The sequence below is a fragment of the Oncorhynchus mykiss genome, chromosome 3 (genome assembly GCF_057628025.1).
Source record: "Oncorhynchus mykiss isolate SJ-2025 chromosome 3, ASM5762802v1, whole genome shotgun sequence".
Classification (NCBI taxonomy): domain Eukaryota; kingdom Metazoa; phylum Chordata; class Actinopteri; order Salmoniformes; family Salmonidae; genus Oncorhynchus; species Oncorhynchus mykiss.
Genome location: NC_143024.1, coordinates 60,949,244 through 60,969,110, shown reverse-complemented (window position 1 = coordinate 60,969,110; position 19,867 = coordinate 60,949,244). Strand labels below are relative to the sequence as shown.

General features: G+C 41.7%; 1 protein-coding gene across 1 annotated transcript in view; it reads right to left on the bottom strand.

The window, feature by feature from the left end:
- Nucleotides 1-19,867, bottom strand: part of myo3b (myosin IIIB) — a 115,869-nt gene that overhangs the window by 14,536 nt on the left and 81,466 nt on the right. The window contains exons 34-36 of the mRNA XM_090229754.1: nucleotides 2,967-3,067; nucleotides 2,550-2,596; nucleotides 2,018-2,172 (exon numbers count right to left, since the gene is read on the bottom strand). Of these exons, the coding sequence (XP_090085880.1) occupies nucleotides 2,040-2,172; nucleotides 2,550-2,596; nucleotides 2,967-3,067 (281 nt within the window). The 3' untranslated portion in view covers nucleotides 2,018-2,039. The remainder of the gene's footprint in view (nucleotides 1-2,017; nucleotides 2,173-2,549; nucleotides 2,597-2,966; nucleotides 3,068-19,867) is intronic.

The window sequence follows — 19,867 nt, the reverse complement described above, 5'->3', positions numbered from 1 at the left end:
GAGTGGCAGACAGGCTCGTGGTCAAGGCAGGCAGAATTGTCTAGCAGGCAGGTACAGACTCCAGAAACAGGCTAGGGTGAAAACCGGGAGGACTAGAAAAAGGAGAATAGCAAAAGGAGTACGGGAAGTACACGCTGGTTGACTTGACTAAACATACAAGACGAACTGGCACAGAGAGACAGGAAACACAGGGATAAATACACTGGGGAAAATAAGTGACACCTGGAGGGGGTGGAGACAATCACAGGAACAGATGAAACAGACCAGGGCGTGACAAAAATACTGTAATACAATGTACCAATATTTCTTAAATAATAAAATAAAAATGTAATAAATCATATCAACTATTAATTTGAATGTCAGTATTTGTGGTCAAATTATATCAGAGATTGAGTCTCAGACTTAGTACACTGTCGTACATTCCCTTACTTTGACATACTTCATTCAGCCAAAGTTTCAATCTAAAAGGGCATCTCATTTGTAACTTCTCTGGTAGAAGAGATTTACAAATTGAATCAAAAAGTATGTTTCTTTCTTTGACATTAGAGGAACTAAGCAGATCTTATTGGTACTTGAAATTTGGTCCGACAAGAGTAAACTGTTTTCTATAGCTGCCACTCATCAAGACTGGATTCTGACTTATTAATAGCCAATAATCTTTCAATTCATTATTTAAGCAGGCATGAATAACATTATTAGTGTATATAAGTATAGTATGTCTCACAATGTGAAAGAAAGACACAGCTAACTGTTAAACGTTTGATAATCCCACAAAACCTGAATGCAACTCGACTTAGTTCTGACCCTTACGGTATGTAGTCTTCCTCACCGATGGCCACCTAAAGCTTCTGAAACCAGAGTAAACCCTGTACTGTCTGTGGATGGTCCTGCTATCTAGACAGAGCTCTAATGTTTTCCCCGCTGAGTACAAGGGATCTTCAGTCATACCACCCTACTCTTCCTATTAAGATCAGAATCTCAGCTTGGGCCCTGGGGTGTCAACAAAAGGAGATGCAGTAAATGATATGCAAATCAGGGGGGAAAAAAGCACTACAGATCAACTTGCCAGCCCTGCATTTCCGACACATCTTAAAAGGAAATTTCTATACTTTGGGTGAAATTCAGAGTTACGACTAGCTCTCTGTTTGCTTTTAGACAGGAAATGTTTTAGAGGTTCTAGTACACATCATATACCACTCACTCCTTGGTATAATGATAATCACATATTGCAACCATCATTGAAAAATTCACTGCAAAATTGTCAAAGTATAACATTGACTTTTCACGTGATATCTCTATGCTCTCAATGCCGCTTTTCAGCGAGGAGACTTGAACTGTAACTTTATTATACCACAGTGAACAGAGAATTGATTCAGTGACCATTACATGTTTACAACTTAATGAACACTGCACTGACTGAGGATGATGGGCACCTGTCTTGTTCTCAGAGTCTGGTTCCATGCCAGATTTCCATCTGAGCTCTAATTTGGCCCGAGCTTGCTGTTAATGGAGTCTTGGTCTATTGTGAAATGTTCAGTGACAATGAAACTTTATAGAAAAAAAAACATGATTCAATATATATATTTCTCTGCCACAAAACAGCAGTGTCATTTTCATGTACCATTTGTCAGGGTTTTGAAAGACAAATACTTTTCCTAAGATGAGTCTCTTGTGTGAACCAGATAGAAAAACAAGCCTGAAGACGATTGAACGACACCATAACTAATCCCTACATTACTGGAGCCTATCTGCCTAAATTGAGAGGTGTGTGGGGGAGGTGGCAATGTACAAGGAACTGCTAATGAAAACATGGTAGCAGAACTATATTCAACAATCTTAACTGTGGCGTTTGTGTTCATCCAAATACACACATACAAGGGGAGCATCATTAGTAATTATTTCAAACAAGTAGACATTTACTCTGGTCTCTTGTACATCACTGGCCCTTGTTATACATGGTGCATATGGAGGAAATGTTATTTCAGTATGTGTCTGGCTAGTGCTCTTTGACTCGTACCGGTTGACAGGGGTTGTAAGACTCAGCTCTGACTGACGAGTGGCCCTCTTGACAGGGTGGGAGGGGGCCCGGTCAAATAGTCTTCCTCAGGGATTGATTCCACCGTTGACAATAATTTGTAGTACTCATCCTCTCCATCCAGTACTTTGATTTGGCTGTGATGTTCAAGACAGGGAGGGTATGAGGGAAAATAGACTGCTCTTCTAAAATGCCTCTGACCAGAAAAAGCAGAACATTTCACTTAAATAAGAGCAATGATATCTAATAAAGATAAGGCAGTGAGGAGTTAACCTGGTAGACTATAAACCAGGCTTTCATTTACAAATACAAGTCATCAACAATTAAAATTAGCATGCTGACAAAGCCTTAATATGTAGCCCTCTCTACTGACACAAAGGAGCTTGTAAAAAGCTCTGTTATTTTCAGCACTCCATTTACATGATAGGAAAACAAAATCCATTTCTGGATTCTTCTATTCCACAAAGGGCCTGCTCTGTTTAGAGTTGCTGTAAGTAGGAAAGCAGTTATTTACCCAAGTTTTCTCGGCTTCCTCTTGCTCCCCTGGTAATCCAGAGTTCTCTGTGGAAAGGGCCAAGAGCACAGTCAAAAAGATGAGCAGAGAGTCATTCATTTTTAATTCAAAGTGATTTTGTGTTGAATGCGAGCAGATGCTGATAATATCAGAAGCATAATTTTTTGGGATCAAAGGGCTCAAGTGAGCCTGATGAAGCATGCATCTTGCTCAGCTTTGATAAACCACATCAATTATTCACCGTGAAGGCAGACATCCTGACATGAAAGCAACAGATAAAGAACATAAGCACATGTTCAAGACAAGAGGCAGAGACGCGTGGGGGTGGGGCTCGAGGGTCTGGCACAGGTAGATTTAATTGTATTATCATCTGGAACCAAAGTCAGACAAAGGACTTTATCGCCACTTTGAACTCACATTTAGCTGGTTGTAATAGAGACTGTCTTCAGGGCTGTTCAGCAGTTTGGGCTGCTGGCCCCGCCGGCGAGGGGTTCGCTGCTGCAGCTTGAGCACTGGACCTGCAACAGAGACAAATCACTGAGAAACAGCACAGTAACAACACTCCAGCACTGATACACAGTGTGGTAACAGCCCCAATGGATAACCACTACACACTGAGATGCATTCAGATTGCACTGGAACAAAACACAATGAGGTAACAAACCTCACAACAAATGATAAAGGCATAAAAACCATAAAAGCTTTAAAAGACGAGGTGAAAAGCAAATATTCCCACAGTCATGCCAATGGGGTTTATTCTCCTCTATGGGACTCGAGGAAAACCAAGCTCTCAGAGCTAACTATGCCAATATGGCATGAGCAGATCAATGACTCAAATTCAGATCCACTTCTTGAAGCAGAAGACTGTAGCCTTGCCAATTTCATGTTGTTTTCTTTTCATGTTCAAAGCCGCATGATTGTTACTATTTATTATTCATAATGGTGATATAACATGGTAGGCTTTTGCAACAGATAATGACCCAGCTTACACAATCACCTGATCAATCAAGAATGAGACAATTTAAATATTTTCTATAACTCTATGACCAAGTTTCAAGATTTCAGAGTTGAAAAAAAAAAAAAAAGTGTTTTAAAACTCAGACACCTTTACAACGAAGCATCTATTTTTAATGCCAGACAGCGTTTCATCTTCTACCCTTCGTTTTGGGTGAGACAGGACATTCCTTCATCATCTCCTGTTACTTCAGCTTCCCAACCTTGACTAAAGCTGCATTTACTTTTTGCAGCTTAACACTACTTTGTACTCACTTTGAACAGACCTCATCACATCTCAATCCTATACATCAAAGCTCAAGAGTTTTTTCCTCCACTCCTTCTGCTTTCCTGATGTTATTCAAACCAGCGTAGATTTACTAAATTCACACAACCTTGAAAATGCCCATGGAGATGCTGTCATTTCTATGTCTGCACTTCTAATGTAGATATTTGGTTTATCAGGGAGCAGTCAGAAAGATCTCTTGTCCCAAAGAGTCAGGGCACAACTTCTCTCCAATGCTGTTGTTTATAGATATATAAACAGGGTGGAGAGAATCAACCTTCTTCATTAAAAACAAAACGGAAGGTTCCTTGCGTAACCCCGGTTCTCTGATATTATGAGCGAGATATCTCACATGGAGGTTCGCTAGGACCGCCTACTCTCTTGGATGTACCTATCAAAAGCATCTGTTGGAGACAGACAGGTAGAGTGGAGGATGAGGGGAGACCCTCACTTCCATTAAAGGAGCCACTTTCCCGCCCTCTGGTTCTTCTCAAGCATGTTTCTCTTCCTCACGCTCATGCGAGCAGGGGAATGTGGTGAGATATCTCACTGATAATATCAGAGAACTGGGGTTAAGCAAGTAACCTTAAGTTCTCTTTCAATTATTAGTTTTGATATGTCACGTGGGTATATGGCCAATTCCCGTATCACAAAACATGCTCGCCGATGCCAGGGTAGTCACAACATCAGCATCTCCCAGTGGTGCCGAAAAGGTGCAGAGACAACCCAATGGGGGAAAAACTCATAACAAAGTAAGGGGAAGCCCAATATAAGATGCATACAATCTCAGTTGAATGAGAAATGCCCCAAAAACCAGAGGATGCTCTCTTTACTAGCGAGCCTTTCCAGGCCCCTTCGAAGGCTTTCACCCTCGCTTTGTAAATAAATATTATGGTCCCCATGATCCGGCAGGATATCATAGAAAAGGGAACAGCGTTGCCCAATGAGCGAAGAGCATGACACCCTTGCCCGATAACTCCTACAATCCAAGTTAATGCGAACTGCACGTACTGGACGACGACTAGAGCGCCCTTATAGGGAAGGCAATACGTAAAAAGCCATAGGCTCCAAGGTGCAACAATGGGAAAACAAAGTCCTGCAAAGCGCATAGGACCATGGAAAACGGAGTGTTGTGAGGAACAATCTGCCTTGTTACAACTTCTCCATGACAAAAACGCACCAACTGTAAAACAGAGAGTGTACAAAATGGGCTGGCACTCTTTTCCAAGAGTTGCGGGCCTGTCTCTTTCCTTTTTTCGTGCTCTCTCATTGGCCATGCCCCGAAGACTAAAGTATCTGAGTTCATTAGGGCAGGGGTTCCCAAACCTTTTCACTCGGGGCCCCCTTCCAGGATTGGGGAACATCCCGCGCCCACCTGCGTGTGCGTGCACGCGCCACGTCTATTTCTTATATATATTTTTTGTTTTAATTTTATTATTATACATTTTTTCCACCCCTTTTTTTCTCCCCAATTTTGTGGTATCCAATTGGTAGTAGTTACAGTCTTGTCTCATCGCTGCAACTCCCGTACGGAATCGGGAGAGGCGAAGGTCGAGAGCCATTCTATTACGGGTGTGTACGGGAGGCGAAGTCAGGTGCAGGAGAGCAGAGTAGAGTTAACAGGCACACTTTTATTCCGGTCAATAAATAAGCACAAAATGACATCAAAGTGCCCAAAACACTGAACATGAACAAAAGTCTAGCACGTGAACATACCACATAACAATAAACAATTACACACAAAGACATGGAGGGGAACAGAGGACTAAATACATGCAGTGTGATTAGATACTGATTAGATACTGAAACCAGACAAAACAAATAGACATATGAAAAATGGAGCGGCGATGGCTAGAAAGCCAGTGACGTCGATCGCCGAACACCGCCCGAACAAGGAGAGGAGCCGACTTCAATGGAAGTCGTGACACATGCGTCCTCCGAAACACAACCCAACCAAGCTGCACTGCTTCTTGACACAATGCCAATCCAACCCGGAAGCCAGCCAAGACAAGGATATCCCTGGCGGCCAAACCCTCCCTAACCCGGACGATTCTGCATCTTTGTTGCATTCTTCACATATAATTTGGCACAGTATTTGCAAATGTACACAGCTTTTCCTTCTACATTAGCTGCCGTGAAATGTCTCCACACATCAGATAGCGCCTGTGGCATTTTCCTGTAAAGACTAGAACAAAATGAAAAAATAAATACAAATTCAATTTGTACAGATAAATAGTTAAGCAGTTAGATTAAACAACTCCTTTGTAAGATAAATGCTTTCAAATGAAACATGTATGGAAACAGGTGAATTAACACTCAGTTAGCAGGCTCCAGCAAGCTAAAACCCATATGGTAGCAAAAACTAACTAGCAGAAATTGTTAACAAGTTAAAATTATTTAAACACACTTTGCTGTAGGCTGCTATGTATCAGTAAACAAAAAATCATGTATGTCACCCCACCCAGTACTGTAATCAAAACTTACCAGAAAGCATGTAGTCCTTGGCTCAGAAAGTGTAGTTGTGTGGGCTCAATAGTGCAAGATCTTGAGAATCAGCTGTACATGTGATGGAAAAGTGCACTGCACATGTGATGGAAGAATGCACTGTGCTTGCAGAGGGTTTCAAATCCATTGAATTGGGGATAGTTTAACCAAAATATGCCACAAGACCTAGAATTGCCTTATGTGTATCCCACAAAAAAGGTTTTTAAGCAAAATTCCTCAAATTCCAGGGCTTAACCTCCCATGGAAAATTTCCGGAAATTTCCAGGAAAGTTTCTGAACCTTTGTAACTCTAGTCTGGATAGATGCGGGAAGCGGAACTCTCTCAGAACAGAGCAGCCAGCGTCATGAAGGAAGATGTCAGGTAATATAGCTGCAGTACCTGCAGCGCAGTATTCCTTATACTTGGCAGTAGGACAGCTACATAACTGGTATATCTTGGCCCTGCTCCATGGGTGGTCAAGAGTTGTTAACCAGCTACTCACTCCTCTAAGATGGGGAGCCAGAGCAAGCAGTGGCCCGGTTGCATGAACCAATCACAGTGAAATAAAAAAGGACGAGGAAAGCAGAATTTTTGTGGACTCGGGAGTACCCTTTTCATCCAGAGAGTAAAGTAAGGAATTACTACTGACTGTTCTCTAGCTCAATGGAGAGTGTTCTTCATAACAGAACCAAGTCGTCTTTGCCAAGCAAAGGAAAAAAAACGGCCCTCAGTATCCGTGGTGGAAAAAGTACCCAATTGTCATACTTGAGTAAAAGGAAATATACCTTAATAGAAAATGTATCAAGTAAAAGTGAGTCACCCAGTAAAATACTACTTGAGTAAAAGTCTAAAAGTATTTGGCTTTAAATATACTGTAGGTTTCAAAAGTAAATGTAATTGCGAAAATATACTTAAGTATCAAAAGTAAAAGTATAAATAATTTCAAATTCCTTATATTAACCAAACCAAACTGCACGATTATTATTATTTGACATTTTTTGTGGGTAGTGAGTCCGCCAGATCAGAGGCAGTAGAGATGACCAGGGATGTTTTTTTCTTTAACTCGGCAAGTCAGTTAAGAACAAATTCTTATTTTCAATGACAGCCTAGGAACAGTGGGTTAACTGCCTGTTCAGGGGCAGAACGACTGTAACGGTTTTCTTCCATTGAAGGAGAGGAGGACCAAAATGCAGCGTGGTTAGAGTTCAACATGTTTAATAAAGATCATACACGAGAACACTACAAAATACAAAACAACAAATGTGAAAACCGAAACAGTCCTTTCTGGTGCAATGACACGAAGACAGAAGACAACCACCCACAAAGTACCCACAGAATATGGCTGCCTAAATATGGTTCCCAATCAGAGACAACGATAGACAGCTGCCTCTAATTGAGAACCAATCTAGGCAACCATATACTTACAAACTACCTAGAAAGGTAACAGCCCCATAAACATACAAAAACCCCTAGACCAGGAAAACACATAAATCCCCCATGTCACACCCTGACCTAACCAAAATAATAAAGAAAACAAAGAATACCTAAGGCCAGGGCGTGACAACAGCAGATTTGTACCTTGTCAGCTTAGGGATTTGAACGTGCAACCTTTCGGTTACAAGTCCAACCCTCTAACCACTAGGGTACCTGCCGCCCAAATGTTCAATTGATAAGTGTGCAAAATGGACTATTTTCCTTTCCTGCTAAGCATTCAAAATGTAACGAGTACTTTTGGGTGTCAAGGAAAATGTATGGAGTAAAAAGTACTTTATTTCTTTAGGAATGCAGTGAAGTAAACGTAAAAGTTGTCCAAATTTTTTAAAATTTTTAAAATTTTATTTCACCTTTATTTAACCAGGTAAGCTAGTTGAGAACAAGTTCTCATTTGCAACTGCGACCTGGCCAAGATAAAGCATAGCAGTTCGACACATACAACAACACAGAGTTACACATATAATGAACAAAACATACAGTCAATAATAGAGTAGAAAAAACAATACAAAGTATATATACAGTGAGTGCAAATTAGGTCAAACAAGGGAGTTAAGGCAATAAATAGGCCATGGTGGCGAAGTAATTACAATATGGCAATTAAACACTGGAATGGTAGATGTGCAAAAGATGGATGTGCAAGTAGAGATACTGTGGTGCAAAAGGAGCAAAATAAATAAATACAGTATGGGGATGAGGTAGATAGATGGGCTGTATACAGATGGGCTATGAACAGCTGCTCTGACAGCTGGTTCTTAAAGCTAGTGAGGGAGATGGGAATCTCCAGCTTCAGTGATTTTTGCAGTTTGTTCCAGTCAGCGGCAGCAGAGAACTAGAAGAAAAGGCGACCAAAGGAGGAATTGGCTTTGGGGGTGACCAGTGAGATATACCTGCTGGAGCGCGGGTGCTGCTATGGTGACCAGCGAGCTGAGATAGGGCGGGGCTTTACCTAGCAGAGACTTGTAGATAACCTGTAGCCAGTGGGTTTGGCGATGAGTATGAAGCGAGGGCCAGCCAACGAGAGCATATAGGTCGCAGTGGTGAGTAGTGTATGGGGCTTTGGTGGCAAAACGGATGGCACTGTGATAGACTACATCCAGTTTGCTGAGTAGAGTGTTGGAGGCTATTTTATAGATGACATCGTCGAAGTCAAGGATCGGTAGGATAGTCAGTTTTACGAGGGTATGTTTGGCAGCATGAGTGAAGGAAGCTTTGTTGCGAAATAGGAAGCCGATTCTATATTACATTTTTAATTGGAGATGCTTAATGTGAGTCTGGAAGGAGAGTTTACAGTCTAGCCAGACACCTAGGTATTTGTAGTTATCCACGTATTCTAAGTCAGAGCTGTCCAGAGATGTGATGCTGGATGGGCGGGCAGGTGCTGGCAATGTTCGGTTGAATAGCATGCCTTTATTTTTATTTGCGTTTAAGAGCAGTTGGAGGCCACGGAAGGAGAGTTGTATGGCATTGAAGCTCGTCTGGAGGTTAGTTAACACAGTGTCCAAAGAAGGGCCAGAAGTATACAGAATGGTGTCGTCTGCGTAGAGGTGGATCAGAGAATCACCAGCAGCAAGAGCGACATCATTGATGTATACAGAGAAGAGAGTCGGCCCGAGAATTGAACCCTGTGGCACCCCCATAGAGACTGTCAGAGGTCCGGAAAGAGATATTGTCTCTAGAAATAGCATTTAAACCAGGTGATGTCACTGCAAGTGTGGGAGGTGGAACTAAATTGTTAGCCGAGGCGTGTTGAGCAGTGCTAGAGACTCTACAGTGAAATTAAAACAATAGTTACAAACCAGAACAGCAATCCACCCGGCATGGTGAAGTTAGGGAAAGGCATGATCATACAAGTCCAGTGCGTGGCTTCAGGCAGCTAGCGGCATGGGGCTAGCAGGTTAACAGAAAGGCCTTAGAGGGATGATGCGACGGAGGAAATAAATGGCTTACCAAGCTAGCTAGTTATGAGCCTTGCCTCTAAGCAAGCCAACCTCACTAGCATACCCTACCAGCAACACGATAGCACTGCTAGCTCTGTTCTCTCGTCTAGTTTAACCTACAGTGCCTTCAGAAAGTATTCATACTCCTTGACTTTTTGCAGGTTCTGTTGGGTTACAGCCTGAATTCTAAATTGATAAAACATTTTTTTTCCCCTCTCACCAATCTTCACACAATATCCCAGAGCGACAAAATGAAAACATGTTTTTAGACATTTTTGCAAATTTATTGAAAAATAACTACAGAAATTCTAATTTACATAAGTATTCACACCCCTGAATACTTGTTAGAATCACCTTTGGCAGCGATTACAACTGTACGTCTATTCTGTACAGGCTTCCTTCTTTTCACTCTGTCAAATAGGTTAGTATTGTGGAGTAAATACAATGTTGTTGATCTATCCTCAGTTCTCTCCTATCACAGCCATTAAACTCCGTAACTGTTTTAGTCACCAATGGCCTCATGGTGAAATCCCTGAGCAGTTTCCTTCTTCTCCGACAACTGAATTGGGAAGAACCCTGTATTTTGTAGTGACTGGGTGTGTTGATACACAATCCAAAGTGTAATTAATAACTTCCCCATGCTCAAAGGGATATTCAGTGTCTGCTTGATATTTTATTTTTTCCCATCTACCAATAGGTGCTCGCTCTCCTTTGCGAGGCATTGGAAAACAGAGATGACGTAGTCATGAAAAAATCATGTTAAACACTACTCTGCACACAGAGTGAGTCCATGCAACGTATTATGCAACTTGTTAAGCACATTTTTACTGCTGAACTTATTTAGGACGCATAACAAACGGGTTTGGATACTTATTGACTCAAGACATTACAGCTTTTCATTTTTTATTGTAAAAATGTCTAAAAACATAATTCCATTTTGATATTATGGGGTATTATGTCATATGGCCGGCGACAAAAAAACTAAATTCAATCAATTTGAAATTCAGGCTGTAATACAACAACATGTGGAAAAAAGGTCAAGGTTGTGTTAACTAGAACGATTCTCTCAGCTTTCACGGCTGAAAGCTCGGTCACGCGGTTTCTTTCAGCCAGCACTGAGCTAGCCACCGCACACCTTCACCACGAGGTAGATGCTAGCTAGCTAATGCCCCACTAGCCTCGCGGCTATAGCATTATTCGTTGCTCAATATTGCTAGCTGTTAGCTGCAAGGCTCCAAACTAGCTAGCTTGGTACGCCATTAACACTAGATACTAGCCAAGTTAACCTAAGCCTTGCAGCGTGGGCTAACCCAGTTCCAATAGCTAGCAATGACGCCAACTACCAATGAAGACTGAAAAGTAGAAAAGGAATTTCTACTTGAAAACAAAAACCTTCCCGTTAGTACTCAACCTCTCAACAGGGTCTGAAGACCTACGCTCAGCAGCGATATCCTTCACGGTTTACTTGTGAGCAGATAAGCAGCCAAACAGGTATTCAGTCGATATGAGGAAGAGAAGCGAGAATAACCAGAGGGAGGGAGAGTGGCTCATTTTATAGAAGTGAGGGTCTCACCTCATTCGCCACTCTACCTGTCTGTCTCCAACAGACGCTCTTGAAAGGTACTTCCAAGAGAGTAGGCCGTCCTAACGAACCCTCACCTCTGAGATCTCGAAATTAATAACTGAAAGAGAACCTATGCTATGCTACTTTTGACTTATACTGTTTGTCATATAATTCTAACGTGAGGCGTCTAATACATTTAGATTAGCAATTGGCAGCTGGGAATTGACAGAATGCCCTTAGGACAAAGTTCCCTTCATGGTTTGATTCTGAATGTGTAGTAGGCGTACTAGTCAACCTCCTGTGCAAAAACCATTCTGAACTGTATCTAAACAACCATTAGCTCAGCTGGTTGGAGCATGGCACTGTTGGTGTGGGGATCGCGGTTTTGTGTATTATGCACCTTAGGTTTTTACAAAAAATATGTTATTTTAATGATGTCTGAAATGGGTTTGATAAGCAAATTTCTAATTCCCCTGAAACCGCATCAAAGCACTCAATCAAGAATAATGACGTCCTTGAACAAAGTTTCATAATGTAATCACACTGCAGAATAATGTAACTATATAGCAGCACAAACTGTTTTTCACTGGAACAAAATATGTTATGAAAATTACATTTAAAAAAACTAAGAGTAGTTATGCTAGAGATAGCTAGATAGCTGATGTGCAATCTTGTTATTTAACAAGTTCTGTTCAGTTGCTCTTTCCTTTAAAACAAAAACTAAGGACATCAGATGTTCATGGCAAAGCAACGTTTCATCACAGCACTACACGACTGAATGGAGGAGATTTATGTTGTTTGGGGTCTGAGGTGAGATGTTTTCTATATTCACATGAGACCCTCCATCCTGAGTGAATGATTGTAACTTGGCTGCTCTGATATACAGCTGGATCCCTGTGTGTCTGTGCAGTCTAGGAGTCAGAAACACAACTCTCAGTTCCAACATCCCCATTTATCAAGACATGACCCGCAGCGATTAAAGCGTGTAGCAGATCAGAGAAAGGGTCAGGCTTCCCATCTCCGCCTGTTTGGGAAATCACTGCCATTTGATCCAGGCCAGCCCCAGAGGAATGTTGTTGCCACAGATATCTTACAGACACTGAGGCTGCCAAACGGGCTTCTGGCACGAGAGCATTTTGGACCCAGGTAGGTCTGGGAAGAGGTCAGACAGTGGCTCACACAAGGCTTGCTATATGATAATAGTGGGCAGCGTCTGCAGTGAGGAATAACGATCAGAGAATACAGAAGAAGAAAAAAATTCCAGCAGAGTTTGCAACATACTCACATTTTGTACATGCTTGCATCTCCAGATAAAAAGGATGAGAATATTTTTTTAGATAGGTACTTTCTTTCATTTTCAAAGAGTTCCAGATGATTCGTAAAACATCTCTAAATACCCATTTTAAATCCCTTGAAAATCAGAACGCTACTCAGAAACAACATCGAAGAGCTGCTAAATGGGATTTTAGCAAAATAAATGAAAGAGATGTATTGATTTACTTCCTGAATCATGTGCTGTGATCACCTGAATTATCATAGACCCCAGTTATCCACTTGGGCTTTGTTTATTCAGATGGAGGGAGCCAAATCACCAAAAGGCATGGATTATAATGAAAAATCATCAGTTGAGTCCTTTGATGCCTAAATAAGACATGTGCAGCCCATACCCCTCTTTTACCCTCACACGCACACGCACACACACACACACACACACACACACACACACGGTTTATTGCTAACAGAAAGTCCCTGAATAGATAGCTAACTCTAGTCAAACTTCAATAGGAGTTCGAGAGCTTTTCAGGACTACTGTGATTTATTACCAATGTCTTAATTTGGTAAACCATGTGCTTTGAATTATAAGGCACACTAGAAAAATCACAAGGTTTTCCAGATAATGGTCCAAAGGGCATTTCCTGCATCTGTTTTTAACTAATGCAGGCAGAGGATGTTATTACTTACAACCAATTTTCAATTTTTCACACTGAAATCAATCATTTCCACTGACGGCAGATTTGGGGCTTGACTTCTGAACAAATCTTCATGTGCTGGGAAAATCCCACAGTTTTCTGGAAGTCAATCATTTGTCAGACCTCTGTATAATGTATCATTACAGCCCTCCAGATCGAGCAGTGAGTACATGTTGGTATGTTGCACAGGGGAAGTCGGACAGTCATTGAGAAAACATCCTACGAGTGAACCAAGCAACTAAAATGTACTGTGATGGATAATATACATTCGTATAATCACTTCTAAAGATCAACAACTAAAGGACAACAACTTCAAAAAAATGGGATATCTTAAAGGTATCTCAATATCAAATCATTTCTGGGTAACAATTATGTACCTTACTGTGACTGTTTTCAAATCAAAATCGTAAAATATAAACAAAAATAGCTTCTTAGCAAAGAGCAATTTCTCAAGCAAGAATTTTGCTAGGACTATCTGGGACAAGGTCTGAGTTGGGAGAAGAAAACTGAAAACTAGCTGTTAATGGAAGAGGTTTGGTCTATTGTTGAATTTACCGCCTGATGATGTCACCAGGCAGGCCAAAACTCCATCCCACCAAAATAGGCTGACATTTCAGGCGGTCTTTTCAAACAGCTTTTACACTAAAAGGGCATTAGTATTATTATACAGTATTAATCCAACCTCATAGTGTGGAAATATACATAAAACACAGAAAAATCACATTTTTGACTGCACTGGGCCTTTAAAAGTTCTAGCATGACAAAATGTTCCAAATAACCCAAGCCACTTGTACGATACTAAAAGAAAAGTTACAATATAATCTTATACCTTCATATACTACAGGTACGTTTGAAAAGATTATTCTGTAGAAATTGTGATGATGAGTAGTTTGGAAGTACATCCTGTTAACTACTCTCACTGACATTAAGAGGATTATGGTAGGTAGTGGCAGACAGAAGTCCTCCTTCCTTCCGTTAAATTGAGTCTTCCTATCCACTCCAAATTTCAGCTACCTCTGCGACCCACCTGTAATTTCAGACTCTATGATGGGTGGAGACAGACAGATAAATCAAAAGGTTGAGAGACAGTGAGAGAGGGAGAGTATTTGTCTGAGGAACACGGAGAGGGTGGATCATTTGTCTTGCAGATGTATGTTGATATGGTGGTGTTGGTGAGGGTAGGGGCTGGACTGGGGGAGTATGGCATCGTGGTTGCACAGTTAGTGGGAGGACATGTGGTAAGTGGTGTCAGAGTTGCTGGTAATGAGCAAGTTGGACGGTAGGAAAGTGGGATGGATCAGTAAACGCGGGTTTTAGAACATTACAACTGGGTAAGTCCATGTTCTAATGCCGTGTTCCCATTGACCACTCAGCTGCAGCACAGCTCAGGGTGCCAACCAAATCAAGGCACAATGACTAGACTATAGATGTAGGATCTTCATTATTTTGTTGCTGAGAATTTTCCTGCACTGCAGGAAATGCAAACTTGTAGTATATTCAAGGTTTAAAAAGGCTTCTAAAGTTTGTAATTTCCACTTTAAAATGCCAGACTTGGTTTGCCCCAACAAAAAATGTATCAACTAATACAAAAAAATGTCCATTAATAATTAACATTTTCTGTTGTTGCAGGATTATTTTCCTGCTGTTGCAAACTGGCTCAAATTAAGATGTTACATCTGTAGAGTCGAGGTACAGAACAATAACCTTGAAGGTACTGAGCCTTCCTCTTTTCCTTTCCTTTTCCTTCCCTACTCATCAAAAGACCATGTTAAGTGTCTTTCTAGAAGCAGTGGTAATTGGTCTCTGTGTTGTGACTCCTCTTTATCACTGTCTCACTTCTGACATGTATGTTTACCAGGACTATAATCTTCAAAAAGCCTGTTAACATAAGTAGCTCAGCTTTCATAACCCATAAAGTCAGCCTCTGACTGATCCTCGGCACCAGCCTGTTTACCACACTGAGGAGCGTAAACAGCACTCTGATCATATCACCGCGTTGCTCGCAGAGCCTTTCAACTGCTTGACTCATTTTGAATTATTATTCATATTGTATTAATATTCAGGCTGGTGAGACAGGGAGAAAAGTTACATACTGTAAGTGTTCTGTTTACATGAATGTTTGGTGGATGCACCTTGCTGAACTTTCTTGGTAACAAAATGCTGCAAATCAAAGGTTGACACGTTTGTGTGTCAAGCTTTGACACAAACCACATAATTTCATCATGGAAATGTGGGTAATTTTTGGTTGAGACGTTGATCGATGAGATTTCAACCTTTCTTCACCCACTCAGAAAGACATGCAGAAGTTTGTTGAATTCCCAATGTGTTAAATTTAAAAGCACAACAAAGTTCAAATGGGAATACAATGTCAGATATTTTGTATTTATACAACAACTTAATGTGTTATCAGTGTATTTCATCTAATAGCACAACCATATTACCAGGATTGTAGTTGAGATTACATTAAAAGTAATGTTTGAAGTTCTGTGAAGATCTCCACAGACCTGCGACCTTTGCATGCTATGCTGAACATGCACACTTGCTATGATTACATATTACATACTTTTCTAGTTACAGTAACCTCATAATATGGCCATGGATGAGTTACTAATTTTAAGGTTGAATTAAAAACTGTTACATTAGTTTGTAAAATAGCCTCATTACAAAAGTCATTTCGATGTGTGTTAGGTTGACAACAGAGAGGGGGGGGGGGGGGGGGTTAACTCAGTTAGTGGTCTCTACTTAATGCTGAGAGTTAGAATAGTAGAATACACAAGGTGCAATTTCAAAATTTGCTTGGTTTTTCTTGTTATGTCACCTTTCCATCCAGTTTCTATGTGAGCAAAGTTATAATGTATAAAAACAAATTATACAGGAAACAGGAAGATGGGGTAAAATTGTATACTTTTTCGGGCGGCAGGTAGCCTAGTGGTTAGAGCAATAACTGACTGACGGACTAGTAACTGAAAGGTTGCAAGATCGAATCCCCGAGCTGACAAGGTCAAAATCTGTCAATCTGTCCCTGAACAAGGCAGTTAAACCACTATTCCTAGGCTGTCATTGAAAATAAGAATTTGTTCTTAACTGACCTGCCTAGTTAAATAATGGTATAAATGCTGACAGATAATTTGTTCGTGGTGGGTGGGATCTTTTGTGTCGTTAAAATGAATAATGAGAGAAATGGTAGTGGAAACCCCTTTGTGCAAATATTGACATCATAAGGAAGTAAACTTACGATGATGCCTCTCTCCGGATATACTGTACCCGTACAGTATGCCAGCTGGGTTCTCAGTACATCGCACAGACAGGAATAAAGAACTTTCCAGGAAAAGAAATGCGGAGGTGTATGTTTGATGATTAACTACTCATGGTGTGATTGTGGTAACATATAGGAACTCAAGCTAGAATATCTCACAATCAAATGCCGACCGCATTACCTCCCAAGAGAATTCTCTTCGGTCATCGTCACAGCCATGTAAATTCCCCCTCAAGCTGATACCACGACAACTCCAAAGGAACTACACTGGACTTTGTGCAAACTGGAAACCAACAACAAGCTGCCTGTGCCTGAGACAATAAGCTGCCTGTGCCACATGCGCTTGTGCCTGTGCCACGCACGCTTCAAAAACTCTCGACTATTGCTACTCTCCCTTCCGGGATGGCTACAAGGCCCTCCCTTGCCCTCCCTTCAGCAAATCAGATCACGCCTCTATCCCGCTCCTCCCTTTCTATTGGCAGAAACTCATACAGGAAGTACCCATGATAAGGACTGTTCAATGCTGGTCTGACCAATCAGAATCCATGCTTCAAGATTGTTTTGATCACGTGGACTGGGATATGTTCCGGGTTACCTCTGAGAATAACATTGACGTATACACTGACACAGTGACTGAGTTCATCATGAAGTGTATAGGGGATGTTGTTCCCACTGTGACGGTTAAAACCTATCCAACTGAAAAAATCGTGGATAGATGGCAGCATTCGCGCAAAACTGAAAGCACAAACCACCGCATTTAACCACGGCAAGATGACTGGGAATACGGAGTAGAAACAGTCCAGTTATACCCTTCATAGGCAATCAAACAGGCAAAATGTTAGCACAGAGACAAAGTGGAGCGGCAATTCAAAGGCTCAGACACAAGACGTATGTGGCAGGGACTCCAGACAATCACGGATTATAAAGGGAAAAGAAGCCACGATGCGGACATCAACGTCTTGCTCCTGGACAAGCTAAACACCTTCTTCACCCACTTAGAGGAAAACACAGTGCCGCCGATGCGGGCCACCACCACTCCCCTAGACTGTGAGCTCTTGTTCTCCGTGGCTGACGTGAGTAAGACATTTAAGCTTTTTAACCCTCGCAAAGCTGCAGGCACAGATGGCATCACTAGCTGCATCCTCAGAGCATGCGTAGACCAGCTGTCTGGAGTATTCAATCTCTCCCTATCCCAGTCTGTTGACGCCACTTGCTTCAAGATGTCCACCATTGTTCCTGTACCCAAGAAAGCAAAAGTAACTGAACTAAATGACTTTCGCCCCGTAGCACTCATGTCTATCATCATGAAGTGCTTTGAGAAACTACTTAAGGATCATATCACCTCCCCCTTACCCGACACCCTAGACCCACTGCAATTTGCATTCTGCCTCAATAGATCCATGGATGACACAATCACCATCGCACTGCCCACTGCCCTATCCCATCTGGACAAGAGGAATAGATATGTAAAAATGCTGTTCTTTAACTACATCTCAGTCTTCAACACGATAGTACCGTCTAAGCTCATCATTAAGTTTGGGGCCCAGGGTCTGAACCCCAACCTGTGCAACTTGGTCCTGGACTTCCTGACAGGCCGCCCCTAGGTGGTGAAGGTAGATAACACCTCTACTGCGCTGATCCTCAACACAGGCGGCCCCACAAGGGTGCGTGCTCAGCCCCCTCCAGTACTCCCTGTTCACCCGTGACTGGTTGGCCACACACGTCTTCAACTCAATCATCAAGCTTGCACAACAGTGGTAGGTCTGATTACCAACGATGACAAGACAGCCTACAGGGAGGAGGTGAGAGGGCCCTGGCGGAGTGGTGCCAGAAAAAGGTTGAAAATGTGATGGAAGCACAATAAACTTTAGATTCTTATTCAGTACATGAAAATGTAAGCTTAAAAGTACATTTTGTGTGCGCTACATCATCACGCACTGATTTTTATCTGCAACAAGTCCGTTCTGCAGATTTAGGAAAATTTGCATTAAAATCTGTCGCCAATTGGATGGAAACCTAGCTACTGGCAGTCACTCAACTAGCCCATGTCAGCTAACAATTTTTAGATTGGAAAGTTAATCTAGCCAGCTATCTAAACTTGTAGTAATCATGGTCAAATTACCAGTCACAATGATTTTGTCAGTCACTCTTAGATATTATATTAAAAACTTCAAACATTTTTTTCCAGCCTATGGAAAAATCTGTAAAATTGCAGGAAATACACTGTAAAACGGCACAATATTTTTTCCGTGCCATGGCAAAATTTGTAGAATTGCATGAAATTATTATTATTCTCTACACCGCATGGTAAAATGTGTAGAATTGCAGGAATGTCTCCACTGTCAAGAGGGGAGGCTGCTAAAATGTTTTGCTGGCAAGGGGTTTCCCCAACAAAATTTCACCCAAAAGACTAGGACGGGTTCTGACAGCATGTGTGGGTATGGATGTGGGTACACAGACCCGTAAGTCACTGCGGCCCCTCATGATGAGTTCAGATTTTTAGTGGCTCCCACCCCATCAAAGTTGCCTATCCCTGCTATAGATAATCAACTCTCCAGTAGGATGTGCTGTCCAGTCTACTGTTTTTTTCTTCTGATAGTGGATATAACGGTGAAGATCTGACGCTGTTTCAAAGGTACAAATTCAACATATTTTACACTAGTTTTGTCTATGTAGAATTTTATTTTTACCATAATGACATAATTCTGTTGTTGAAAACAACAGTTTACGTTGATGACTTTCTGCAATCCAATGTATTTTTCACATTGACTCCATATTACAATACGTTGACATATTACATTGAAACAACGTTGATTCAACCAGTTTGTGCCCAGTGGGATGTAAAGAAGGGCTGCGTCTGTGGAGTGCTTTAATTCTCTCTTTCCTTCTTGCTTCCACAAAAGACAGCACTGCAGGTATCTGGCTAAAGCTGGAGGATAGTCCCTTAGCCCTGTGTTAAACATACACTGAAACAGACATCTTTGAAACTAAGGGTAATCTCCTCCTGTCTTGCTTTCACAAATGGGGCTGTCCTGGACCACACAGCACAGCTGAGCTCAGTCAAATTACTTAGAAGGGACTTAGCGTCCATCAAACGCAGAGAGGTTCCGGGTCGTGCCACAGCTCTTTTGGCCAAATGCAAAGCGGATCTGAATTTCCTGGGCTAATTTTCAACTTTCTCTGTTGGTGTCCTGAAACACGCCAGGTTCACCACAGCCCCAGAATATAAGCATTCACCAGGGGCGTCGGCAGGATGAGACACAGGAAGAAGCCTGGTCTCCAAACATCTGGCAGGGCCAGGCTTCCATGACTCGCTCAACCTCAGGATAAAAA